At 38.2% G+C, this 27,246-nt stretch overlaps 2 protein-coding genes across 3 annotated transcripts in view; both read left to right on the top strand.

Moving 5' to 3' along the window:
- CSDE1 (cold shock domain containing E1) overlaps positions 1–16,753 on the top strand; it is a 40,231-nt gene extending 23,478 nt beyond the window's left edge. For both annotated transcript variants that reach the window (XM_028101929.2, XM_028101930.2), the window contains 14 exons: positions 182–263; positions 604–732; positions 836–961; positions 1,598–1,810; positions 3,563–3,703; positions 3,789–3,953; positions 7,007–7,114; positions 7,723–7,898; positions 8,474–8,586; positions 9,797–9,916; positions 13,124–13,302; positions 14,022–14,185; positions 14,943–15,075; positions 15,434–16,753. In XM_028101929.2, the coding sequence (XP_027957730.1) occupies positions 182–263; positions 604–732; positions 836–961; positions 1,598–1,810; positions 3,563–3,703; positions 3,789–3,953; positions 7,007–7,114; positions 7,723–7,898; positions 8,474–8,586; positions 9,797–9,916; positions 13,124–13,302; positions 14,022–14,185; positions 14,943–15,075; positions 15,434–15,481 (1,897 nt within the window). In that variant the 3' untranslated portion in view covers positions 15,482–16,753. The remainder of the gene's footprint in view (positions 1–181; positions 264–603; positions 733–835; positions 962–1,597; positions 1,811–3,562; positions 3,704–3,788; positions 3,954–7,006; positions 7,115–7,722; positions 7,899–8,473; positions 8,587–9,796; positions 9,917–13,123; positions 13,303–14,021; positions 14,186–14,942; positions 15,076–15,433) is intronic.
- A 134-nt stretch (positions 16,754–16,887) lies between these two features.
- NRAS (NRAS proto-oncogene, GTPase) lies at positions 16,888–27,042 on the top strand. The gene is made up of 7 exons (XM_028101996.2): positions 16,888–17,011; positions 17,514–17,641; positions 19,634–19,812; positions 21,985–22,144; positions 22,700–22,823; positions 23,366–23,407; positions 23,515–27,042. Exons 2-5 carry the CDS (start codon positions 17,531–17,533, stop codon positions 22,817–22,819), a joined length of 570 nt encoding a protein of 189 aa, XP_027957797.1. The 5' UTR covers positions 16,888–17,011; positions 17,514–17,530; the 3' UTR covers positions 22,820–22,823; positions 23,366–23,407; positions 23,515–27,042.
- The last annotated feature ends 204 nt before the right edge of the window (positions 27,043–27,246 follow it).

Here is a 27,246-nt window from a genome sequence, read left to right on the forward strand (position 1 = left end):
GAAGCCATATGAAAAGGATCATGTGCCCTAAACTACATTTGCTCTTCATGTTGACATAAAATTCTTGAGGCCTCAGAAAACTAGTTTGTTTCTCTGGACTCATCATACCTAACCAAACCAATGCATTTTTCACCCCTCTTCAATTCCCCCCCCCCCACCCCACCCAATTATTCCTTTCTAGTACTGGTGCTGTAAGTGCTCGTAATATTATGCTGTTGAAAAAGAAACAAGCCCGCTGTCAGGGAGTAGTTTGTGCCATGAAGGTAAGTGTCATCAAATATGAGAAACTTGAGGTTTTTTTCTTTGACTACTTTTAGTATCCAAGAACCTTTTGTTTTTTCTCCTTATCTTCCCCTTAAAAATATTTCACTGTTAACATCAGAAGAAATCGCTTAAAATTCCTTGGTTACTAATTCATTATGTTCTTTAAAATGGGCCATGTAATTGATAACTGTTAATATTAGACCTAACCAAATATATTGTTTCCGGTACAGTATAATTTTATGAAAAGGCTTATTGATTGCAAATTGTAATCATAAGTATGTACACTTAAAAGTACCTAACGTTCCTATTATTTTTTGGGTTTTGCTTGTTTGTCTTTAGGAGGCGTTTGGCTTTATTGAAAGAGGTGATATTGTAAAAGAGATATTCTTTCACTATAGTGAATTTAAGGGTGACTTAGAAACCCTACAGCCTGGAGATGACGTGGAATTCACAATCAAGGACAGAAATGTAAGATAGTTGACTAACTTGATCTTTGGCCTTCTTTTAAGATCAGAAATGAATTAAATTTTTAGAAAACACTTGAAATGATTCCCCCCCTTTTGTGATTTAGGGTAAAGAAGTTGCAACAGATGTCAGACTATTGCCTCAAGGAACAGTCATTTTTGAAGATATCAGTATTGAACATTTTGAAGGAACTGTAACCAAAGTAATCCCAAAAGTACCCAGTAAAAACCAGGTAAGTAGTCTTTTTCAGGAGCATTTTCTTTTGTCTCATCAGTAGTAGAATAATTTGGTATACAGAAATTTTACTCGATTAATGTAATTTTATGATGGTGGAACAATTGTGTGTGTGTGTGTGTGTGTGTGTGTGTAATATATATATATAATTAAACTGAGAAACCAGTGATGTATCCACGAATATGTTTTATTTTTTACTGGGTGATAAGGACAAAGGGACAAAACTGCTGGTTAAATTGGAAAACCAGTTTGGGTGTATGTTTATTGGGGTTCTCTCCTAGGCCCCCCGCCCCCGCATTTGTTTTCATTTGTGTGGGAGGTAAGGTGAGGAGAGGAGACTAGTGGTGTCATTGCTAAAGAAATGTGAAACATAAAAGACTTGAAATTCTTTTCCTTAAATAAAATATCTTTGTGTCAGAGTGGAGGTTCTTAACTGCAGTGTTGTGATTTTATGATTGTATCATGTGACCATAGAACACAGCTTTCAAATTGGACTTATGTTATCAACATCTTTTTTCTCTGTAGGGAACTGTTTATTATAAATAACATGGGTTTGCTGTGTGTTCTTCTTGTTTGACTTAGAACTAGGAAGGATGAGAAATCTCCAGCTAAAATAGTTTTTCCTTCTCATCAGAATGACCCATTGCCAGGACGCATCAAAGTTGATTTTGTGATTCCTAAAGAACTTCCCTTTGGAGACAAAGATACAAAATCCAAGGTGACCCTGCTGGAAGGCGACCATGTTAGGTTTAATATTTCAACAGACCGACGTGACAAATTAGAACGAGCAACCAACATAGAAGTTCTATCAAATACGTTTCAGTTCACTAATGAAGCCAGAGAGATGGTAAGTGTTGGATATTATTTGATACTTGTGTTCATCATGGGGGTCAATGGTATATTCAAATTTGTAATGCTGTACTGAGTTTTTAAGGTAATGACGACATTGGGCAGTTACCTTGTTAAGGGATTAAGAACACAGATGTTTGAGTCAGTCTGGGTTTGATATCTGACTCTGCCAGTTATCTTGGAGTAGATGTGAAAAATTTTTATTTTTTTAAGATTTTATTTATCTATTTGAGAGAGAGTGCATGAGAAGGGGGGAGGGTTAGAGGGAGAAGCAGACTCCCTGCTGAGCAGGGAGGGAGCCTGATGCGGGACTCGATCCGGGACTCCAGGATCGTGACCTGAGCCGAAGGCAGTTGCTTAACCAACTGAGCCACCCAGGTGCCCCTGAAAAAGTTTTAGAAAAGGAAACGTGTACAGGATGATTTCTAAGATCTTTTGAGAGTCGGTGATTCTCCGGACTGAGAAAATTCAAGTCTATCATTGTAGAAAGTAGATTTTCCCAAACTGTTCCATAAAATAATTAGTAAACACTGGGTAAAACAGAGTTAAATAGGTTTTGGATTTTTTGGGCTTTGCAAATTCTTTTAAATGGATATAAATCCAGAAATGACATGTACCAGAATTGTTTCCAAATGTATTTTACAAGCTTGGTTTTCATAAATTAACTTTCTCAGATGTAATTCATAGTTCTGTTGGGGGTCATAACGTGTTGTGTATCTCAGTGCTGTCAGTGGAACTGGGTACATTCAGTGGAAATTTAAGTTTCTTGGAACTTTAAACATTTACCTTTGGAGATCTGATCTTATTTGACACTTGCAGTGTGCTTTTAACTTTAAAAATTTTGAGAACCAAATGAATGATTTTTTTAAGAACTTCTCAGGTAGCATCTATTTTGCTTTTTATAGTATGGACTACATCGTAGAGTATCTTGGCTGTCATTAAGATATAGCAAGGATTAAATGTCAGAATATTGTTTGTGCTATATTCAGAACTGGTTATAGAATCATCATCAGTAATGATGTAAATCAATATGCAATATATAAGTCATTGGTAGGTTGATAATAATTGTCTCAGTAAACATTTGAGTACCTGCCGTGTGCCAGTTAACTCTGGATATAATCCCCTCACAGAGCTGATAATTTAGTAAAAGGGGGCGTGAGAAATAAAAAATGACTTCCTGTATTTATCCTTTAGACCTAAATCTTAAGCCTTTCCTGTGCCTAAACTCACATAAAATTTTTTAAGATAGAGACTAAAAAGTTGCTTTTAGTTGACTTCGGAAGTATTTGAAGTATTAGTGTATAGATTTTTAAAATTTCTGGATGTTGTCATAAAGCTTGGGCCTTATTTGGAATCTTCGAGTCTACCAGTTATTTAGCTGTGTGCTTTGGACAAACTGCTTAACCTCCCTCAGCCTGAATTTCCTCATCTTGCAAAACGGTAATAATACCGAGTTCACAGATTTGAGAATTAAAAGGAATACATTGTGTGCATGTTTACTTTCCAATGCGATAGTTTTTTCTGTGCATACCGGCCAAGGAGTAGCATCTCACACAATTGCTTAGAGGTTAATTTACTGAAAGACTGAAAGCAATGAGTTTGTATTTAAATGGAGAAATTAAAATGTAGATACAGAATTTGGGTCATTAATATAGAGAATTCCTAATGAATTCAACTTTGATGCTTCCAAAGTTGAGTGTTGTTTTCTTGACAAGCTTCACAGCCAGTGAAAATATTATCTGGATTTCAGGGTGTCATTGCTGCCGTGAGAGATGGTTTTGGTTTCATCAAGTGTGTGGATCGTGATGCTCGTATGTTCTTCCACTTCAGTGAAATTCTGGATGGGAACCAGCTCCATATTGCAGATGAAGTAGAGTTTACTGTGGTTCCTGTGAGTAGTTTTTGAGAAAAGAATGGGATGGTTTTTTTGGTGCTTCATTTTTCAGTTTAAAGTTACTTTTGTTTATCATTTGTAGGATATGCTCTCTGCCCAAAGAAATCATGCTGTTAGGATTAAAAAGCTTCCCAAGGGCACGGTTTCATTCCACTCCCATTCAGATCATCGTTTTTTGGGCACTGTAGAAAAAGAAGCCACTTTCTCCAACCCTAAAACCACTAGCCCAAATAAAGGCAAAGAAAAGGTAAGTTTTACATGATCAAGATGATTTGTGTAGTTTTGTTTTAAGGTTTGTTTATTTTAGAGAGAGGTGCATGGGGGTGGTGGTGAAAGGGGCCGAGGGAGAGGGAAAAGAAGCAGACTCCGAGTTGAGCATGGGACCTGATGCAGGGCTCGATCTCACAACCTGAGATCATGACCTGAGCTGAAATCAAGAGTCGGATGCTTAACTAACTAAGCCACCCAGGCGCCCATGATATATGTAGCTCTTTATTAGTCTGCTTCAAGGAAACCACTGTCCACACAATAATGGAGTTAAGTATTGTCTCTTTTGGAATTCTCTGTAATATTAACAGTGATGAACTAATCTAAAAGGTTTTTTAATCTCAGCGTTATTGACTTTGGAGGTGGGTGGCTGTTCTGTGCATTGTTGGCTGTTTTGCAGCGTCCCTGGGCTTTTCCCACTAGAGACCATTATCTTTCTTCTCCCCCTCTCTGACAGCCAGAAGTGTTGCCAGATACTGCCAGATGTCCCAGAACCACTCCTGGTTGAGAATCGCTCATCTAAAATGATAGTACTTGTCTTCCAAAGCAGTTTAAAACTTTCAAATTTTGGTAGACTCAGTTCCCACATTTGAACTCCATTTATTGACTAGTTCACTGACTAGAGATATAAAGCTGTCTAGTCTAACATGGCTTTTGCTCTCAAGTAAATAATAAATTGGGAGTTGTATAGAAGCAGGTAATTCATACAAAATATAAAATGTTGCCATAAACGGTCAATAAGAGTGCTGTGGCGAAAATGAATTCTAAATTGGGGGGGTCTGGGATGGTTTCACTAAGGCACTGACATTTAATAGGTAGAGATAAATGAGGAAAGGACATTCCTCACAGAATAGAGGTACAAATAAAAATCAGGGTTTCTTTAGAAAGCACTAAGTATTAAATAGGAAGATAGGGTTTTTCTTTGATGGGGCCTAATAAGGGTGAAAAATCAGGATACAGCTAGATTAAGAAGGTTTGATTGCTACTCTAAAGATTTTAGACATTGTTCTGTACTCAGAAGATTTCTTTTGGAAAGTGTCATCAGAAATGTACTTCAGGATCGCTTCTCGGCCTTTTGGCTAAAATCAAGTGTAGAAATGTACTTCAGGAAGAAATGGCAATAGTATAAACCCTAGATGGGAGTGGAGAAAGGCAAAAGATGAAGAGGCCTAATAAGACATTTAGATAGTCCTTGAAGCGGGGGACAGAGATCATGAATGTAGACCAGAGAGAAGGTAACGTAATTTTAGAAATAACTAGGAGCCTGTTAAGAGTGGAATATTATTTTATTTATTAGCACCGGAGGGGGGTGGGGGAACAGGGCGGGGCGCAGGGGTTGGAGGGAGAGGGAGAAGTAGACTCCCTGCTGAGCAGGGAGGCGGCTTGGTCCAAGGACCCTGGGATCATGACCTGAGCTGAAGGCAGACACTTAACTGACTGAGCCACCCAGGCCTCCCAAGAGTAGAATAGCATCTTGTTTACCATTTATTTTGTAACTTAGGAAATCACTTCGCCTCTGAGCTTAAGTTTTTAAACAAAAAATCAGTCTTCTATTTCATTGAAAAAGCTCTCACAGGGCCTGGCCCATAGTAGGAATTTCCCAAGTGCTGCTGTTAAAAATAATAAAAACAAAAGAAAACCAGTGGGGATTATTTTTAATGGTTTTTAGCTCTTGGAAGCCCTGCTTCCCAAATGGCTCTGGCAAAACTGACTTGATCAAGACAGCCTTTGTATGAGACTTTTCTGCCCTTTTGTTGTTTTTTTTCTTCTTGGCCAACACGGGACCCTAGTGAGTCCTTCTGTCATTGTGCTTATTTATAATAGTGTATTACACTTGTTTATGAATCTGTGTTCTCTGCTAAACTGGGCTCTTCGTGAGCAGGGATTGTCTTATCTCTATTTCCTATACTTGCTATCGAGTATGTTGTCAGATAATGACTGGATTGAGGTTAATGGGTTAGAGTTGAGAGCAAAATCAAATGCTGAGATTTTGAGTGTGGTTGACTTGCAAAAGAGTCAGGGTCAGACCTGAATTCGCTGACCTCCTTCTTCATTTAACCAAAGTCAGATTCTTAGCATCATTTTGTATTGGCTGTATAACTTTGGTCAAGTTTATTTTAACTTCCTAAGACTTTCCTAATAGAGATGAGAGTAACTTTGAAGATGGTTTTATCATAACATTAAATTTGGTAATATAAAGTGCCTAACATAATGTCTGATAGAAGTTAAATGTTCAGTATAATTATATAGCAGTTGTACAAGGAATATGAATGGTAAAAGAGTAGAAATTAATTGGTTTTGAATATTAGTAATTGGTAATATATTCTGGAGCTTAGGAAAGGAGGGATGTGGGCAGTAATCCCTATAGGAATGATTTGAAACCATAGGAGCAGTGTTAACTTACGTAGTTGCTGTATAGTGTTGTTCACTGTATGATTCTATGTGGCATATCTGAAATTTCTTAAGACTTTTGAAAAGCTAATCTTTCTGGTATTCAACAGTGATTTAAGTGTTACTTTGGAAACATCGGTATAATCGCCTGTTTGAATATCACATGCTCTGAACTGCGCTAGATCCTATACCAAATTAAATTCTTGTTCATTAGTTAAATACGTTTCATACAAAACACTACAAGGTACTATGGGAGATTCAGAATAGGTGATAGAAAAGCTTCTTGCCCTACAGAATTTCCACTTTGTTAAAAATACATGCTCAGTTTAATTGCTGATGGTCTATGAGAAGTATAGAATGAGTGTGTGGTAAATTTTCAACAAGCTTTCCCTCCTCAACAACAAAAATTAGGTTCTTGAGACCAAAAGACCTAGTTACAGCAGTTTGAGTCAGTCCTGGTTTAAGGCAAGACCACCTTTTAACCACGTTTTATTCATATAAAAGATCTTTTACTGTTAGGGAAACCTAGAATAGGATATTTCTACAGCTGTGCCAGTTCCTTAGCTCAGGGGTCTGCAAAAACTGTAGCTGCTTTATTGCCTTTTTCTTGATTCTTTTCATTGTATTCTGTCTCTTTTTTAGGAGGCTGAGGATGGTGTTATTGCTTATGATGATTGTGGGGTGAAATTGACTATTGCTTTTCAAGCCAAGGATGTGGAAGGATCTACTTCTCCTCAAATAGGAGATAAGGCAAGATAATTCTGTTTATTTGAGAGGAGGGTTAAAGGTTGTCATCTTAAATTATAAGTCTTGCACAGTGGTTTCTTTCTAATTTTATCAAATTTTGCTAAAATTGCTTTGTGCTGATGAGGTTAATATAGGAACAGCTTCCCATTTAAAAGCAGCTTATTCAATTAGAAGAGGGTCTAGGAAGCCCTTTGTTAAAGCTTTTTGAGAAGTCAGTATTTAAACATTAGCTAAGATATGCCTAAGTCAGTTAGATAAAAGTAATAATATTACAAGCTAAAACAGCCACCGAAACATTATCAAAGTAAAATCACACCAAAGATTTTATATTGCTGTGCATTTTTCTCATACTTAACATTGTCTGGTTTTCTGATAGCCCTGCTTTAGAGAAATTGAGAATATATAAGGAATAAATACACACTGGAGAACAAAACTTTATCCCTTATGAAAAGTGGAATGAGACATAGAAGTGTTTTGGTGAAAATGTATTCCATCAGAATATTTAACACAAAGGATATTTGGAATGGAAAGCATGGTCTGGGGAAGTTAATAGGTCCTGAGGTAAAGAGCTTGTAAGACATGGTATTAATGAACATCCTTATTTTTCACAGGTTGAATTTAGTATTAGTGACAAACAGAGGCCTGGACAACAGATTGCAACTTGTGTGCGACTTTTAGGTCGTAATTCCAACTCCAAGAGGCTCTTGGGTTATGTGGCAACTCTGAAGGATAATTTTGGATTTATTGAAACAGCCAATCATGATAAGGAAATCTTTTTCCATTACAGGTGAGGAATGCCTTGTAGAACTTAGAGCTTACTATCCGTTCTTTGGTTTGGGAGTCTAAAACATTTAGTATTGGGTGGTTATATATTTTTTACATCCAAATCTCACATTGGTAGAATTATGGCAATGTATAAACAAAAGTTAATTGTATAGAGAACATGTGGCCAAAAGATAAAGGCCTGTACCTGCTTTGAACATTGGACAAGAACTTTTCTGCTTAGGTGAAAGAATACGTTACATATGTTGCTACCAGAGAATTGTACCTCTGATTTGGTGTTCTAATATAGCATAGTGTTAGTTAAGGGTGTGGACTCTTAGACGGTTCAGGTTTAAATCCAGACTCTGCCACCTAATTAACCTCCTGGTATCTTAGTTTCATTGTCTTGAAGCTGGGGGAAATGGTAACATCTTAATGGGTTGTTTCTGAGGATTAAATGAGTCAGTGCCTATAATGTGCTTAATACAGTATCCAGCATAAGTAAGCACACCATGAATGTTGTTATAGAAGAAATAAAATTTATTTGCTACTCTTGATAATTGTGGTGATTGCTTATTCAAATGTTTCCTTTCTTCCCAGTGAGTTCTCTGGTGATGTTGATAGCTTGGAACTGGGGGACATGGTTGAATACAGCTTGTCCAAAGGCAAAGGCAACAAAGTCAGTGCAGAAAAAGTGAACAAAACACACTCAGGTAATGAATTGTGATTTCTACTTACTCAGTCTCTGCTTTTGATATGAAATAAGGGGTAGTATGCAAGAGGGAGCAAAAAATCATTCTAGATTAGTGGTCCCCCAGGTATGATCCAGCAGCATCACCTGGCCACTTATTAGAAATAATAAGTTCTCTGACCCCATCCTAGACCTACTAAAGTCAGGACAGGCAATCTGTTTTAATAAATACTTTAGATAATTCTGATGTCTACTCAAGTTTGAGAACCACTAGATAGATGGTTTAGGTCATTGGCTTTATGCTTATTTTCAATTTAGTATTTCTTTCTTAAAAAATAACTCCAAGATGTGATATCCATGGGGATGGGGGGAGAGGCATTCCTCTAGGAGACTGTTTTGGAGAAGGAGTCTAATATGAAAAATAATGGGAACTTAAGAAAATTGTTGCTATTTAGGATCTCTAACTTTTAAAAAACCTGCAACTTTTGGCTTTCATCTCAGCTCCCCAAGTAACACTTTTTCTTGGTGAGACCTAGAGAAAGGACAGCCGTGAATGTTCATTTCAATTCTGTAAATATCTAAGTGCATGCTCTGTTTTAGGTACTGGGGATATAGCAGTGAAGAAATCAGACAAATCCCTGCCTTTGTTGAGTTGTTTTTTGTTTTTGTTTTTTTAGTTTGTATTATGTATTTACGGGCAAACAAGATGAGTAAAATATTGTGTGTAGTATGTTTAGAGATACAGTAATATATGTTATTAAGATTAAAATAAAGGAGGCGCCTGGGTGGCTCAGTTGGTCAAGCCTCTGCCTTTAGCTCAGGTCATGATCCCAGGGTTCTGGGATCGAGTCCAGCATCAGGCTCCCTGCCTCACAGGGAGCCTGCTTCTCCAAACTCTGCCCTCCCCCCATTTAAAAAGAAAAAAGATTAAAATACAGGGAAGTATATAAGTGTTGGGGTTGCCATTTTAGAGACCAGGGAAGGCATCCGCTAAAAGTGATATTTGGTCACCTAGAAAAGATGAAGAGAACAAGACGTGTTTTAAATATAAATACTTGCCAATTCCTTAAACAAATTAACTTTCTTTATTTTAAAGGTAGTTTAGAAATATTTCAAGAGTAGCAGACAAGCAGTCAGCCCTCTAACATTTGTTGCAATGATTTTTGCTTCTTTTCCTCTGGAATAGAGTTAAAATTGATGAGTAAGAGTTACAACATGCTTTTGTTTTGTAGTGAATGGCATTACTGAGGAAGCTGATCCCACCGTCTACTCTGGTAAAGTCATTCGCCCCTTGAGGAGTGTTGATCCAACACAGACTGAGTACCAAGGAATGATTGAGATTGTGGAGGAAGGTAAGAGCAGCCCTATCAGATGGTTGGAAATTTGTTTTTACTTTCACATGACTACTTTGAACGTTTTAAAATACGTTGGTGGTGTTGCATTTGTTTTTTGATTCCTTAAAAACTGAAATTAAGGAAAAGTGACTCCACCCCACCCCCATCTCTTGGATTTTATTTTTATATGCTTTGGAAATTAGATCAGCCTGGGTTTATATTGTGAACAAATGATAGGTGAGGAACTGAGTTATATTGAAATAGACTGAGAATAAAATCTCACACTAACAATAGGCATCTAATGTGTGATAATCAGATATTCACATTGACTGTGTTTAGTACAATTTTATAGTTTTCCTGTATTATTCTCATTATTTACATGAGTATTAACAAATTTTCTTAGTAGCATTCACTTGTATGAACATTTTTGCTTTCTGTAAAAGTACTGTATAAATTCCTTAATAGCTAGGGTTCCATGTGGATCCTACTATGTGTCTCTGGGCCAGAGTGCTCTATATTTTTCATTTTATGCTTTTTTTCTCCCCATCTTCAATAATTCTCTTGAGTTCTGGTGCCACCCCTTACCCCCAGCAAAAGACAACTTTGGGGGTGCCTGGGTGGCTGAGGTCATGAGATCGAGCCCCAAGTTGGGCTCTGCTCTCAGTGTGGAGTCTGCTTGAGCTTCTCTCTCCCTCTCCCCGTCCCACTCATGTACGCTAGCTCTCTCAAATCTTAAAAAAAAGACTACTTTGTGCATAAAATAAGTGTGCAACAGGAATGGTAGTAGGAACCATTGGACGATTAGTACAGCTAAGTCACCATAATGATGGGGTTGATGAGAGGGTTTGAATTTCCAACCAAAGATGACAGCTTGGGTCACAAAGAGAATAAATCTTGTGTCATGTAGGAGTCAAAGAGCATGAAGTGGGGAAGGACAGGTCATTTGAGAGAAAGAAATGAACCTTGATAACATGTTCCTTTTACCACCTAAGGTCCTTAGGAGTTTGTTTTACATACTCCTAAGTATCTCCCACCATCTCCCCCCACCCCCCTGCCACACCAATGCCCCTCCAAATAGGAATAGATTTTACAGCAAATCAAGCTTTTATTTTAATCACTCCTTTTGTTAATTCAGAGCTAATTCATATTTAAAATAAACTTACTTTGTTCTACTTTCCCACCTTTACTAACAGTGGTGGTTATTAAACACAGTTTTGTTTTGTTTTTAAGTCACTCAGTATAAATCTGGCCTTTTTGCAAATCAGTATTTTAAACCAATGCCATGATTATACCATACTCCTAAAAGAACCCTAAAAACTAAAGGGCTGAGCAGCTTACTGAATTGCCCTTCTTCCTCCTCTGTAACATGCCACTTCTTTTTGTTTCCCAGTCCCCAATCCACTTATTCTTCAACACTGGCTCTAGGATACAGTCCAAAGCAAGGATTTTATGGAAAAGGAAACTTGACTGAAATCTGTAAGCCTAGAGGTTTTTGAGACTAGACACAGGTCACATTTCCTACTTGTTGGTGAGAACAGCTCTTTTATTCACAAATACAACAACTCTGTATTAAAACCATGGACTTTGAAGTAGGGCAGGCCTAGATCTGAACACCAGCTCTTCCACTTCCTAGCTATAGAATCTTACACAAATTACTTAAATCTCTGCTAGCTCAGTTTCTTCTTTAAAATGAGGACAATAACTTCAATCTAAGATTCTGGAAAGATTAAATATGAATCTATAGGTGTTTAATAAATGGTAGTATTAACACAGCTACATCAGACCAGCTGTCTCATATCCTTCTGCATGACTTTATCTGTTGGAAGTATATCCAAAAGTTTGTGGTTCCTGTATGTTTGAAAAGAAAACCTTCACTCACCCTATAATCAATCAAGAGAATTGTTAAAAGCATTTCCAATTCTGAAGCTTCCTCTTCCACCTGATGGTTTTCTCCTCTTCATTTTTGTTGATTCAGTGGCTTCACCATCCAAGCGAACTGATAAGCAGCTAAACCTTTGGCGTGGTTTTTATTCCTAGCCTGCACTGACCTCCAGCCAACGTTTTTTATTTACTTTTAATTTTTCTTATTCGTTTATTTTTAAATTTAAGTAGGTTCCACACCCAGCGTGGACCCCAGTGCAGAGCTTGCACTCAACAACCCTGAGATCCAGACTTGAGCTGAGATCAAGAATGGATGCTTAACCGACTGAGCCCCCCGGGTGTCCCAGCCAACTTTTTTACTCTAGGGAAGAGCTCTACAAAAATACGATGGCTTGTTTCTGTAAAGAAAGTTTTCTTGAAACAGTCATAGCCATTTGTTTATATATTGTTTTTGGTTGCTTTCTCAGTACAACAGCAAAGTTGAGTAGTTGTGACAAAGTGTTTACTGTTTTTTAAGAAAAAGTATTCTGAACTCAGGAAAGTACCTGTTGGTTTGAGGGAGCCACAGTCAGAACAAAGAAAAGATGTAGAATGCCAAAGAAATTTATCCACATTGTTTTTGCCTGTTCCTGACTTAATGCCCAATTAGGTGTGGGTCAGAAATATTTTTGACTGGTTGGCTCACATTGTGAACTCGGGAAGAAGATAATCTAGTGGATCATGTTAGCAACCCATTCTGCTTAAAACACCCAAATATTTAGGTAATGAGGTTGTGAGTGATAGTGTTATTTTTAATTTCGTAAGTGTAGTTTAAAACTTTATTAGGGGGGGCACCTGGGTGGCTCAGTCGTTACGCATCTGCCTTCGGCTCAGGTCATGATCCCCAGGGTTCTGGGTTTGAGTCCCGCATCAGGCTCCCTGCTCGGTGGGAAGCCTGCTTCTCCCTCTGCCACTCCTCCTGCTTGTGTTTCCTCTCGCTGTCATAAATAAAAAAAATCTTTAAAAAAAAAAAACTTTATTAGGGGTACCTGGCTAGCTCCATTTGAAGAGCATGCGACTTTTGATCTCAGGGTAGTGAATTTGAGCCCCACACTGGGTATAGAGATTACTAAAAAAAATAATAAACTTTAAAACTGTTCATTAGCTAGTGAAGTACTACAAGTTCTCACTTGTTTTCATGATAGTATTTCATTCAAGCTTTATGGTAGAATTTCTCAGGTATAAAAATCTTTCTAGGAACATAATACATTTTTAGCAATTTACTTAAAAATTTATTAGGACCATCAGCATAGGACTGTTGTGAAATATTAGTTTTTAGACTTTGTACCTAATTTCTCCTTACAGGGGATATGAAAGGTGAGGTCTATCCATTTGGCATAGTTGGGATGGCCAACAAAGGGGATTGCCTGCAGAAAGGGGAGAGTGTCAAGTTCCAGTTGTGTGTCTTGGGCCAAAATGCACAGACTATGGCCTACAACATCACACCCCTGCGTAGGGCCACAGTGGAGTGTGTGAAGGATCAGGTAAGTGGTAGTATCTCTGGATCTGAACTTGCTCCTTTTATGAGTTGGTAAACAAGTGTTAACCAAAACCTTGAAATTTTTTCAGCCAAGAAAGAACCATCAATACTCACCTTGGTTTTTATTTCTCCTCCACCCCTTTTTCACTGATTTGAGGTAGCTTGTATGAAGAAAACCACATGAAGAAAATGGTGATATGAGCAAAAAGAAAGTTAAGAGTATTACTGATAACATTACATGACAGGGAAAATAAGTTTGGAGTGAGATTTTTCAGAATAGAAAGACTATAAGATTTTGTGTACTTTAGCTCAGAGCTGCTTTTGCAGACCACACAAAGAAAGCAAGCATGTGTGAAAGTGTTCATAAAATACATTTAGGGCAAACAAAACTATTCCTCATATTGAGATCTCAGTATGATTTTTTTGCTTAATTCAGAAACCCCGTATACTACATGAAGACACAAAGCAACCTTTGTTTCAGGCTATGATAGATTGAATAGCAGTGATTTCAAAGATAGATTTCTTCCCTGACAAGTTTTTCGGACCCATATGCTTTTACATTCTAGCTGCACGGGCAGCTAAACTGGAGCATCAGCATTAATACCATGTTTTATAAATCCTCTTCTAGTTAGGGTCAGGCATTGTGCTTCATTCAGAGTGAGGTACTTTTCCCCCTTGTAATATGTCCTTTTTTTTTTTTTTTTCCCTTCCCTCTTCCTCCAGTTTGGCTTCATTAACTATGAAGTAGGAGATAGCAAGAAGCTCTTTTTCCATGTGAAAGAAGTTCAAGATGGCATTGAGCTACAGGCTGGAGATGAGGTGGAATTCTCAGTGATTCTTAATCAGCGCACTGGCAAGTGCAGCGCTTGTAATGTTTGGCGAGTCTGGTGAGTTTGTTGTTGTTGGGCTGGTAAACTCTCTGGACTGTCCTTAAACTTCTGTAAACTCTGGTTTATCACAGTTCTTCACTTTTCATCACTGCTTTTTTTTATCCTGCCACTTTCTGGTTATTTCTTGATCCTTCTGTGTCTTTTTTTTTTTTACCTCGAGTCTTTTCATTGTCTAAATTTTATGGTCTTTTCAATCTGGCCCAATGAAACATTAATTGGGTACATTCTATGTATTAGAACTTAACTATAATAAGATTATGTAGTCCTTGTTCTTAAAGGATTCTGTTTAGCTTTTTCTTCCATTAAGCCATTTATATGCAGCTTAAAATTCTAGCTTTTTAGTTTAGCAATATTGTCTCTGCTTTTTTAAATGTTTTAAATCCGTAACGTTACCATGAAAGGAGCTGGGAGTCTCTTGAGAAATATTTCTTCATATTTAACTTTTCTAAGGTTTTTCACATCCCCTACCTCATTTTGTGTGTCTGTGGAACTGGTTTTTCTAGTTGCAGACCAGTCCAGGGATGACCCTCACCCAAATAATTCTTCCAGTTCCTCCATAGTAATAAACCTTGAGTTGGGAATAAAAACATAAACAAACTTGTCTGTCCTGTCTTGCTAGCTAGCTGGCTAGATGAGGCAAGAGTCCCCTCATTAAAACTGAGTCATTTGGGTAGTTAGAAAACCTACTCCTCTGCAGGTACTTGCTTTCTTCCCACTAAGAGTTGTTTCTTCTCACCTCTTGACTTCATTACAGCGAGGGCCCCAAGGCTGTTGCAGCTCCACGACCTGATAGGTTGGTCAATCGCTTGAAGAACATCACCCTGGATGATGCCAGTGCTCCTCGCCTAATGGTTCTTCGTCAACCAAGGGGACCAGATAACTCAATGGTATGAGAGCATACAAGGTTTTGGGGTGGGTAGGGGCAGCTGACAGTATGCTACTCAGGGTCCTATTTTGGCATAGCTCAGAGCTTAATGAAGCAGGCAACTTCAGGATTCTCTTTCAACATTCAGTAGGCTTATAATTAGTTAAAACTCCCTACACATTGGTTCAGCCCCTAACAATAATGGTTGCTCCCAGTAAGAAACACATTTCTTGGTCTTCCTGATCTTTTGGTAGATTTTAGGTAGTAGATCGGGAGGGCTTAATATGAATTACCTCCTCTGGGAAACAAATACAGTGGTGGTTACAATGATTGAAAGTAATGCTTTTATAGTAATTAACTGCAATTTTACTTCTTCACAGGGATTTGGTGCAGAAAGAAAGATCCGTCAAGCTGGTGTCATTGACTAACCACATCCACAAAGCACATCATTAATCCACTATGATCAAGTTGGGGGGATTCTGGTGAAGGGTTCTGAATATCTCCCTCTTCATCCCTCCCAAATTCTGGAATACTTATTCTATTGAGCTATTACACCAGTTTTAACACCTTCCTCGTGTTATGTTTAAAAAAATAAAATTTAAGAAAACCATTTTAAAATTATGCACAGTTGCAGCCTGGAAAACTTAAGGTGGCGCCTTATAGTATCAATTTTAGGAGCTTTATTTGGTGCATTTAACGCAACTGGTAATTGCAAACTCCACTTCGCCTGTGTAAGTGAAAAATATAGACTGTTATCTTGTTGGCCCTATGAAATTCTGCACTTGGTATTTAGCATATACTCTACCTTCATTACTATCTGGCAAGATGTTCTGCCTTAACACTCAGTTGCGTTCTTTTCCTTTTCTTTCCTGTTCATTATGCTTTAATCCTGAGGACCATATGAAGGTAGAATATATTAAAAATTACAAAAATTATAAAAATTTGTATAGGCAAACCATTTCCTTAAGTTGATGGCCAAATGTTAAAATGTTATTTTTCATATCATTTATAATCTTGTCACAGTCCACTTAACGAAGTTTGGTTAGATTTCAGTGAAAATTATCTTCCAGAGTAGTTTCTTTTTTCCTGGGATTGGGGAGGGGGGTAATTTTACTACAATTAGTATGTATGGTGCAGAATTTCATGCAAATGAGGTGTGCCAGCAGTGTGGTAATTTAATCGTATTTAAACAAAAACAACAAAAAAAGACGAATGCACAAACTTGCTGCTGCTTAGATCACTGCAGCTTCTAGGACCCAGTTTCTTTTACTGATTTAAAAACAAAACAAAAAACAAAAAAAAATAAAAAAGTTGTGCCTGAAATGAATCTTGTTTTTTTTATAAGTAGCCGCCTGGTTCCTGTGTCCTGTGAAATACAGGCACTTGACCCTTGGTGTAGCTTCTGTTCGACTTTATATCACGGGAACGGATTGGTCTGATTTCTTGGCCCTCATCTTGAATTGGCCACATCCAGGGTCCCTGGCCAGTGGACTGAAGGCTTTGTCTAAGATGACAAGGGCAGCTCAGGGGATGTGGGGGAGGGCGCTTTTATCTTCCCCGTTGTCGTTTGAGGTTTTGATCTTCTCTGGGTAAAGAGGCCGTTTATCTTTGTAAACATAAAACATTTTTGCTTTCTCCACTTTTCTGTTAATGGCGAAAGAATGGAAGCGAATAAAGTTTTACTGATTTTTGAGACTCTAGCACCTAGCGCTTTCATTTTTGAAACGTCCTGTGTGGGAGGGGCGGGTGTGGGTGCGGCCCGCCGCGTGACTCCTGGGTCGGGTGCCCACGTGGCCGGGGCGGGGACTCGGGCGCCCGGGGCGCCGACTGATTACGTAGCGGGCGGGGCCGGAAGTGCCGCTCCCTAGTGGGGGCTGTTCATGGCGGTTCCGGGGTCTCCAACATTTTTCCCAGTTGTGGTCCTAAATCCGTCGGAAGCGGAGGCAGCGAAGCTTGAGGTAAGGTTCTGTGCTGTGTAGCGTTCGTCTTTGGCGCATACAGGCTCCTCCTTGTTGTCAGGAATCGAACGGAGTCAGCAGGCTGGAGACAAAGGCCCTTGGGCGGGGGTCCTTAGTTTTGAGCCCTACGGGGGGGATCTTTGGTGGCTGGCGGGGGTAGAAGATGAGGATACGGCCCGGAGGCTGCCCCACCGGAGCTGAGGAGACTTGCGGGAGGAGTAGGAAGAGGGGTTTCCTTTACCTTAGGCTGAGGGCGGGGCCCACGGACTGTTGAAAAATAGAGCGGGGTGGGGGTAGCCAGGCGACTAACCCTAATTCTGAGGCCTGCAGTAACCTGCGAATGTTTTTGCACTCCTGAATCACTTTGAGAACCAAGTGGAAGGTCACGTGTATGGAACCTATACATTTCAAACTCAGGCTTTAGGTTACTATTGATTATAGAAGGCTTTGAAGTACTGTAGTTGTGGCTTTCCCATTAAACCTAATTGCTGCTTTCCCACAGGTTCTTGCTGGTGTGAAATGACTGAGTACAAACTGGTGGTGGTTGGAGCAGGTGGTGTCGGGAAAAGCGCATTGACAATCCAGCTAATCCAGAACCACTTTGTAGATGAGTATGATCCCACCATAGAGGTGAGGCCCAGTGGTAGTGCGCTGACCCTACCTCTGGCTTTTGGTTCACCCTTACACCTATCCTTTAGCTGTTCTTTAGCTAAAGGAATAATCAAGAGAGAAAGTAAAAGTTATTTGGGGTCAGTAATACAATAACGAAGCTTTCCATGTTTGTGGAGAAGAGTTCATTTTTATTAGCTGCTGAAGTTTTTTTCTAAAAAACTGACAATTTAATAGTTCAGTAAACTTTTGCATACTCACTGTTGAACTCCTATGACAGCTCTATTAAACACAGTCCATAGGAAGAGTGACTGAATAATAGGATGGAGATAAAGGATTCAAAGATCTAGGTCTTCTTCAATTTTAATTAGCTGGCTGAAGCAGCTGAGACTGGGCTGGAGTAGAATATGAGATTTTGAGTCACTGCCTAGATTTCTTTCACTCCCTGTTTGCTGTTTACTTAGTTATGTTATATTGAGCAAATCACTTAAACTCTCTGAGCTTCATTTTCCTCATCTATTAAATTACCATAAACATCCTGCCTATCACACAGGGATGTTGAGAAAAATCAGCATAAGTGTTTTTTGTGAGTTCATGTTATAAATTGGCTTGAATGATAGCATCTAAGGTCCTTTAAATAAAAGGTTTTGTGTATTCAGTTTAGAAATGTCTGACTAGAGATTATTTTATTTTAATCCACACCCTGGTCTTCCTACTGCCACCCCCAGCCACTGAGTGTTTAATGGAAGCTAACTAACATAGCCATTATTAAAAATTAGTCATTAGTCCTTGGCAGAAATTTCATGTTAAGCTTAACAGCTTTAGTATTAATGGTTAGAACCTTTTAATATTTTTCTGAGTTTTATTTGTTGAAGGATAATGTACATACAGTAAAATACAAAAATGGTCTATCTACAGCCAGGTGACTTAAAATTTTGTATATACTTATGTAACCACCACTCAGAAATATAGACCATTTCCAGTGCCCCACAGTGTTCGCCCATGCCACTTTCCAGTCAGTAAACCCCACCCTGCCAGGAAATAACCACTTCTCTGACTTCTGTTACTATAAATTAGTTTGACTAAAACCTATCTTTATAATTTTAACTGTACTCATTTCCTCAGAACATTCATACACTTAACCATATTTCATGCTTCAAGCAAGTTTTGGCAATGCGAGTTCTATGTTAATTTGAAAGTGTATTACGGTCCCACAATGAAGTTGAGTTACAGAGGCACTGATCAATGAACTGGGAAACCAAGTCACATTCTGTTTCTGGAGCCAGATCTTTACCAAGTGTGATGGGTTATTTTCTTTGAACTGAATTTCCAAAATATAAGTGTTAAAATACAAGTAAAATTTTTGCCTTAGAGCCAAATTAAAAACTTTTAAAATGTAAATATATGTGATTATGCATGTTTTTCCTCTTGAGGAATTATAACTGTATACCTCGTTTGGAATATTTAGGAATTTGATTCAGTAATATTTCCCAAAGGAAAAAATTCACCATGATGAGAAAAGTGTATTTGTGTTATAATCTTGTCTGAAATAAAAATTATTTGTGTAATAAGTCATAAACACAAAATGACACTGTATCCAGGGCCAGGTATAATTGGTGGAGGTATGTTTAGAACTTTAAATGTACAATAAACAAGTAAGAAAAATCTAGTTCATACCTTAGTAAAAAATACACTGTGAAACCTAATCTCTAGTCTAACTGCAGTAGAGCTGTCTTTTGAATTACCACATTTTTTCTATCTTTTCCAGGAACAGAGTGACCACATTTTCCTTTCTGGAGGCATATAGGATTTGGGGCTTTTTTCCCTAGGGTGACATTAAGTACTTTCTGTTTGTGATTATATATGAGGAGTTTGAGGGACAAACCAGAGAGATGGAAATAAACTTAGGTAGGAGCTTATCTAACCTTGGCAATAGCGTTGCATTCCCTATGGTTTCTAATAAAAATGAAATCTTCCTCTCTCCCTGCCGTCCCCCACCCTCCGCACCCCCAGGATTCTTACCGAAAACAGGTGGTTATAGACGGTGAAACCTGTCTGTTGGACATACTGGATACAGCTGGTCAAGAGGAGTACAGTGCCATGAGAGACCAATACATGAGGACAGGCGAAGGCTTCCTCTGTGTATTTGCCATCAATAATAGCAAATCATTTGCAGATATTAACCTCTACAGGTACTAGGAACATTCTTTTTTCTGAAAGGATGATCTGTAAGTGTATTCTGAAGCTTTGTGGGGGGATGAGGATACCACACTAGGGAAGATAGCGTTTTTAATTATGAGAAGAGTTGGTTTTAGATTGTTTAACATTGAGGTTCTGGGGTTATAACTGAAAGTTAATATTGGTATTTATTTTATATAATACACCATGGCTAGAACGTGTGATGATACTTAAATGAAGCTTGCTAATGGGATGATTCAGAACCAGAGGTGGTGGTATGAGAGATCACACAGGAATTTCAGAGAGGAAAACACGTCTGAGAAAGAGTCGTCAGTAAGTCATAGAAGAGAGAAGATGATAGGAAGAAACGAATGGGCAGTAGATAAAGAGGAAGGATGGTCTTTCTCAGTTGAACCATAAAGTTTCAAAGCTCAATCAAACCATAAAAAATTCTAGTACAACATCCTTGTTTCACGGAATCAGAAGTAGAGCTGCAGGAAGTGATTTGTTAGGTCTTTGGAGTCATGGTTGTTACTAGTAGCAGATCCAGGACCAAAAACCCAGGACTCCTTTTTCTTAGCTCCATGTTCTTTGAGCAGAGTAATAAAACAGGTTAAAACTTGGCTCCATCATCTGTTACCCATGGGACTTTGGGACAAACTACCAAATGTGTGTGCCTCTGCTTATCAGTAATATGGAGCGAATAGTACCTACCAAAAGTTATTTTGAACATTAAACAAGTTAATAAACATGTTAATCACCCAGAAAAGTGCCTACCATGTAGTCAACGCTATGCAGATGTTCTTCCTACGGCCTGCAGTCCTGGATTGTGCTCCATCCATACAATGATGTCTGCTCACAGAAGCAAGCTAGTCCAAAACTGACTTCAGTGGGGTTTTTTCCATCTAAACTTGCTCTACTTTCCATCTGCTCTCTGGAGATAATAGCAATATGTAATAAAATGTCCAACACTTGTCAAGCATCTGATATTTGTTGAATTTCTAGAAGTCGTTTTTCTTCTTAGGCTGTTTTGTCTTATATTATGCTTTAAAATTGGCCACTCCCAGGGCACCTGGGTGGCTCAGATGGTTAAGCGTCTGCCTTGGGCTCAGGTCATAATCTCAGGGTCCTGGGATCGAGCCCCATGTCGGGCTCCCAGCTCAGTGGGGAGTCTGCTTCTCCCTCTCCCTCTGCCTCTCCCCCTGCTTGTGTGCTCTCTCTCTCTCTCATGAATAAATAAAATCTTAAAAAAAAAATAGGCCACTGCCATTACAGCAAAGGTCAGTCCTGCAGATAGCCAGTGTGACACCGGTTCAGCACACGACTTCATGTGTAATCCAGGGCTAGGGTCTGGAGTGGTACTGTGCCATATGGTGGCCACAGCCTTGTGTGCTTATTTCAGTTAAAGTTAGATAAAATTGAAAAATCAGTTCCTTGACCACAGAGCAACTGACTTCTCAAGTGTCCAATAGCTACATATGACTAGCAGATATAGTTGGACAGCACAGATAGAGAACCTTTCCATCATCGTGAAAAGTTCTATTGGAAAGTATTGGTCAAGAGAATCTAGAGCAATTGTTTCCAAAGTGCTGTGTGCTGTGTCTTCCATGTCTCTGAAGGGAGTGCTGTAAGTTGGGAGTTCTAGATCCTTCAGTCCCCTTTAGTAAGAGCAGGTCTGGTGTTTTCTGTTTTGTATCTTGGACTTCCAGCTATAATACTGTTTGAAGAAAATGGACACCACCCACCTAGAGAAGTGGATAGACTGTCTTTCATTAAATACTGTCACTCTCAAGAAAACCTCAAAAAGTTATTTTGAGGCAGTAAGCTTTACTTTTTATACTTCAGATCTTAATCTAGAGTGTGATTTTAAATCCGGAGCTAAGCTCTTTCGTGAATCAAGGAGCCTAACAAGGATATGTGTCAAAAGATAGAATTGCCATCCATTTCCACTGGAAGGTGAACCAGTTCTTGGCTTCCCTGTGGCTGCTGCATCAAGTCTAAACCAATCTACCAGTATGCATGGTCTTTTATATTTAGTGGGGGAAAAAGTGAAACTCCATACTAGAAGCTAATAGGGCTAGATAAAATTCATTAGAACCTTTTTTATTCTAGCTGCTCGTTCCTTCCTAAAGACCTACTCTTAGGTTATGATAACATACTCCTTTTTTTTTTTTTTTTTTTTTTAGGGAACAGATTAAGCGAGTAAAAGATTCAGATGATGTACCTATGGTGCTAGTAGGAAATAAGTGTGATTTGCCAACAAGGACAGTGGACACAAAACAAGCCCACGAACTGGCCAAGAGTTATGGGATTCCATTCATTGAAACCTCAGCCAAGACCAGACAGGTATAGCAGAGCTTTGAGCATCTGGCAAGGGTTTATTTAATGCAGAGAAGTTTTGACTGCTAGAAATAGGAGCCGCATTCCTTGTTATTAGGGATTTTCAATATTCTATTTTTTTACTCTTCAGTTTAAACCCAAAATGAGCTGATGAATATTCTGGTGTGGCACTTTACTCCCACCTTAACATGCTACTATTACTAAATATTACTAAAATGAGGACCCTTGATTAAAGATAAGTACAAACATTAGACCTTCCTCCATCAACACCAGCCAGTGTTTTGGGCTTTTGCTCTGCTGAATGGAATCTTTAGATCTGGTAGTTCTGTATGTCCCACGTTACCCATTTTTCTGTGCTTGAATGTTATTTTTGCAGAATATGCCATTTGTGTATCAGCCTGTTGATGTGATTCAGTAGGAATGCTAAGTTTGGTGTCCTCTTCCTAAATCACCCTATTTCGTCAGCTAGTTGGAATTTTAAATCCACTAAGGAAGTACAAGTGAGAGAGCTTACAACTTGGGTTATGTCTATTAAGCCATCCTTATCATGTTCTTTTATAGGGTGTCGAAGATGCCTTTTACACACTGGTAAGAGAAATACGTCAGTACCGAATGAAGAAACTCAACAGCAATGATGATGGGACTCAAGGTTGTATGGGGTTACCGTGTGTGGTGATGTAACAAGGTGAGCATGTGGTCTCCTTACATAATTATAAATTTTATTATTTAGCATCAGGCAATTTGGAGGAGATTGCTGTTATTATTTCTGTACAGTTGTAAAATATTTTCCTTATGGCACCGTTTCTGAGAGTACTGAAGTCTAAACTGTTTTCAACGCATTTAAGTAGACTACACCTGGGTGGCTCAGTTGGTTAAGCATCTGCCTTTGGCTCAGGTCATAATCCCAGGGTCCTGGGATCGAGCCCCGCATCAGGCTCCCTGCTCAGCGGGGATCCTGCTTCTCCCTCTCCTGCATGCCGCTCTGCCTACTTGTGCATGTTCTCTCCCTCTCTTTCTCTCCCTGACAAATAAATAAAATCTTTAAAAAAAAAAGCATTTAAGTATTTTATAGACATTATTACACTTTCAATAATATTAGAAACTAGAAGGCATTATTGTGAAAAGTACACATACCGTACCCTATTTTTGGCACTGATTAGGAGTTTGAAGAATCACTACATCAAAACTCATGATTATAATGACATGGTGTGTGTTCTTTTCTTATAGATACTTTTAAAGTTCTAGCATCAGAAAAGAGCCACTGTCAAGGTAGGACAAGTTTGGAAATGAATATGTTATCATTCATGTTGATTTCTTGACCTTGTTTTTCTTACATTTTCTATATGCCACTTAAACAAATTCTGTCTGTATTTTAGCTGCACTGACACCCTGGTCCTGACTTCCCTGGAGGAGAAGTATTCCTGTTGCTATCTTCAGTCTCACAAAGAAGCTCCTGCTACTTCCCCAGCTCTCCGTAGATCAGTACAATATTCTCTATTTGAGAAGTTCTCTGAATAACTACCTCCTCACTTGGTTGTCTGACCAGAGAAATGAACCTCTTGTTACTCCCCACTGTTTGTCCACCCTGGGTTCTCCCCCAACACACACAAACCTCTGCCATCCCAGGTTTTTCATCTGAAAAGTAATCCATGCTCTGAAACAGAACCAAACTTGTAGACATGAAATTCTGTAGGAAACAATGTCTTGAGCTCTAAAGTAGCAACTGCTGGTGACTTTTTTTTTTTTGCTTTTTATTGTTGAACTTGGAACTATGATGGTTTCTGGAGAAATGTCATAAATTACTGTTTTGCTGAGAATATAATTAAGTTGCCATTTGGTTTGTTTATAATGTCATTGGCTATATTCTATAAATTGGCATCTCCTCTGCATTCATAAATACACAAGTGAATACTGACTTTTGAGTCTTTCCTAGTGTTCTCGACTTTCACATAATTAAATCTAACTCGCAGCAAAGTGCCTTTTTTTTTTAGGAGTGGTTTGTAGACTTGATTTATAATATTTCAGTGGAATAGATGTCTCAAAAATCATTATACATGGAAATGAATGTCTGAGATACATCTATGACCTGTCTACCTTTGAGGGAAAGACTTACCGATGTGATAGCAGATGCCATTTCTTACATGTATGAGGTTGGATTTCCAGAGACCCAATTTGGGTCTCTTCCAACAGAAAGGTGAAACTGGAAACAATTATGAATAATTAATTTTTACCTAATTTCTACTTTTTTGGGGGGGTGGGGCAGGGGGTAGGTTACCACTTACAAAATGTATGCAATTTGTTTCTTCTAGCTTGCTGATAATGAACTTCCATTCATATTTAAATTTAGGGCATATCTGAAAGCTCTACATTTGCAGGTATTTGAAATTGTAATAGTTGAATGTAGTTTTAATAGCTAAGATTAATGATTTTCAAGTCTCAGATGTATTAACAGACACATTTTCACTGTATATCGTGGTATTTTAATGATGTATATAATTGCCCTCATTTCCCTTCTCACCCCACCCTCTCCCTCATCCCACCACAGTGGCGGCTTGCTTATTTCAGTTGAGTAAAGCATGGTGCTGACAGACCAGGGTCACAGTGTCAAAACTTGAGCAAGCCAGGTAGCATCACAGAGAGAGAAGTTCTTCCACGTTTGCTCATTGCACCAGTAACTCCAGCTAGTAGTTTTGCCAGATGTATACTGTTAGTCCTGCAAGGAAGGAAGAGGTCAGTTAGCACAAGTCCTTCACCATGACTGGAAAAACTTGCCATCTTGAGGAGGGTCGGCCTAGAGGTTTTTATAAATAAAAGTATTTAGACTTTTTTTAGCCATGTGGAAACTTTGAATTAAACCCAATGATTTTTCATTATTTTGAGAATTTTGAATTTTTTATTTTCATTATTGTGAGAAATTTATTTTGATGCCTCAGATCAAAATTTTTAAAATTTTCTATATTGGTAGTGTTCTTTGAAGGGTGCAAAACAGGATGTTGATGAATTAGTCTGTGCAAACCAGATAATAAGCTGATAAGTTTGTTCAGAACAAGAAGTCGCCTTTCTACCGAAATTGCTGTTTAAGAAGAGAATGGAAAATAGAATCAATTGTTTGTTATGAGGATTGGAGGTAGGGCTTTTCTGTTTGCAGATAATTTCATGGTAATTCTAATGAAAATTAGACTTGGATAACTTCTGATAAAAGACTAGCTCCAAAATGGCCGCTTTCTGTTCTTGTCTTCTGATGTGTAGATACTTCCTGAGGTCCTCCATCTTCTAAAATGAGTTTTCCTTTAAGTAAACTCCACATTGCCTTGAAATGAATTCCGAAGAGGGAAAGAAACATAGACTGTGCCCAGAGTGGAATAAACCCAGAGAGTTGTGTTCCTTTGCATTAATTTTGAGAGCTTTCACATACTGTCAACACCTGTAAACAGAAACTCTGCTGCTGTTTCTGCTTCTTGTGGAACACCGCTTTGTAATTTTCTCGAGGCTAGATTGAGGCTTGTCACCTCCATCCTTGTCATTGTCTTCCACCTCCTCCTCCTCTGCTCTGTGTGAGTGACAGTAGGACTCTTTTTTTTGTTGTTGTTAATATCAAATTTAGGGGAAAAGATACTCATTTTAGCCCTTATATGGCTGTACCTTTAGTTTTTTCAAGTATGTTCTAAGCACAGTTGTATATCTAAATGGGGCCAGAATTTAGACTTCACAATGTTCTTTTAATAGCTTCTTAAGAAGTTACATGTAGGTGTGAATTTTGGCACAATAGAGTGACAGACTTAGTTAAATGCTGAATAACTTCAGTTGGTGTGAAATAAAGTGTGGTTTTTAGAATATGTTTGTAATTGCTGAAAACAATTCTAGTTTACCTCAAAATCTGAAAAGTCTCTTTCCCCCAGTCAAGTGCCTGGCCAGCTATTATGAATTACATACTACTTTATGTGTGTTTGTGTTTTAAAGGTTACACCTTCAAGAGTGTGAAAATGTTCTGTCTAAAGGCTACCATGCCTAACCTGTAAATGAAACTGTTAAGTGCTGTATTTGCTCCAGCAGCATACTCTAGAATGTTACTTGGTAATATAATATCGTACTTATTACAGTTTTCATTTTAGTGTAATAGGTAAAATTATTCTCAGTATGTATTTTAGTCGGCCCATGTTTAGTTTTTCATCATCCTTTAAACTGCTGTGAATTTTTTGTCTTGACTTGAAAGCAAGGATAGAGAAACACTTTAAAAGAGATATTTTGGTTTTTTTCCCATTCCAGAATTTGTGAGCATAATCATATTTTGCTTTACATTTACAGTCATGAACTCTCAAGCTGGCAGCTACAACCAAGAACCAAAAAATGGTGCATTCTGCTTCTTGTAATTCATCTCTGCTAATAAATTATAAGAAGTGAAGATAATTAATTAGGGAAAATATTTTATTTAGGTGATTTCTATAAGCAAGGGACTATAATTCTTGTACATTATTTTTCATCTTTGCTGTTTCTTTAAGCAGTCTAATGTGCCACAAAATTATTTTTAAGGTTTTTCCTGTAAGAATTGTTTTAAAAGTGTTCTTGTCAGAATAGTTGTAGATATGTTTCAAAATATAACTGGTGATTCTTAAAGGCCCGAGAACTGACCTAAGAAGCAATTGTATGAATTCTACTCTGGGGGGAAGGGAGGATCTCAATGGAAATTGTGTGACTTTTATATTTCTGTGCCATCAAATATAGGTGAAAATACCAATTGTGCAATTCTGCTGTTTAAACAGGAACTATTGGCCTCCTTGGCCCTAAATAAAAAGGGCTGATATTTTAAGTTGACTATTTTATTGTAAATTAATCCATCCTAATTTTTTAAAATTTGGTTGAATGTTTTTCTTGTTAAATGTTTAAAAAATAAAAACTGGAAGTTCTTTGCTTAGTCATAATTCTTTTTTCCACCGAAGTGCCTTTATTGAAAGTACCAATTTTAGACTTTTGGATGTGACATTTGGACAATGTTTGGAACATCCAAGTTCCTTATTTTATCCCAATATAAAATATGTCAAAGCCTGCTTTTAATCTATTACCTTGGGGGTGATTCATAGCCATGATCCATAGCTACATGCCAAATTCTA

Source organism: Eumetopias jubatus, unplaced genomic scaffold (genome assembly GCF_037043125.1).
Source record: "Eumetopias jubatus isolate StellerSeaLion01/CBP00866 unplaced genomic scaffold, mEumJub1_p1.0 scaffold_4, whole genome shotgun sequence".
NCBI lineage: Eukaryota > Metazoa > Chordata > Mammalia > Carnivora > Otariidae > Eumetopias > Eumetopias jubatus.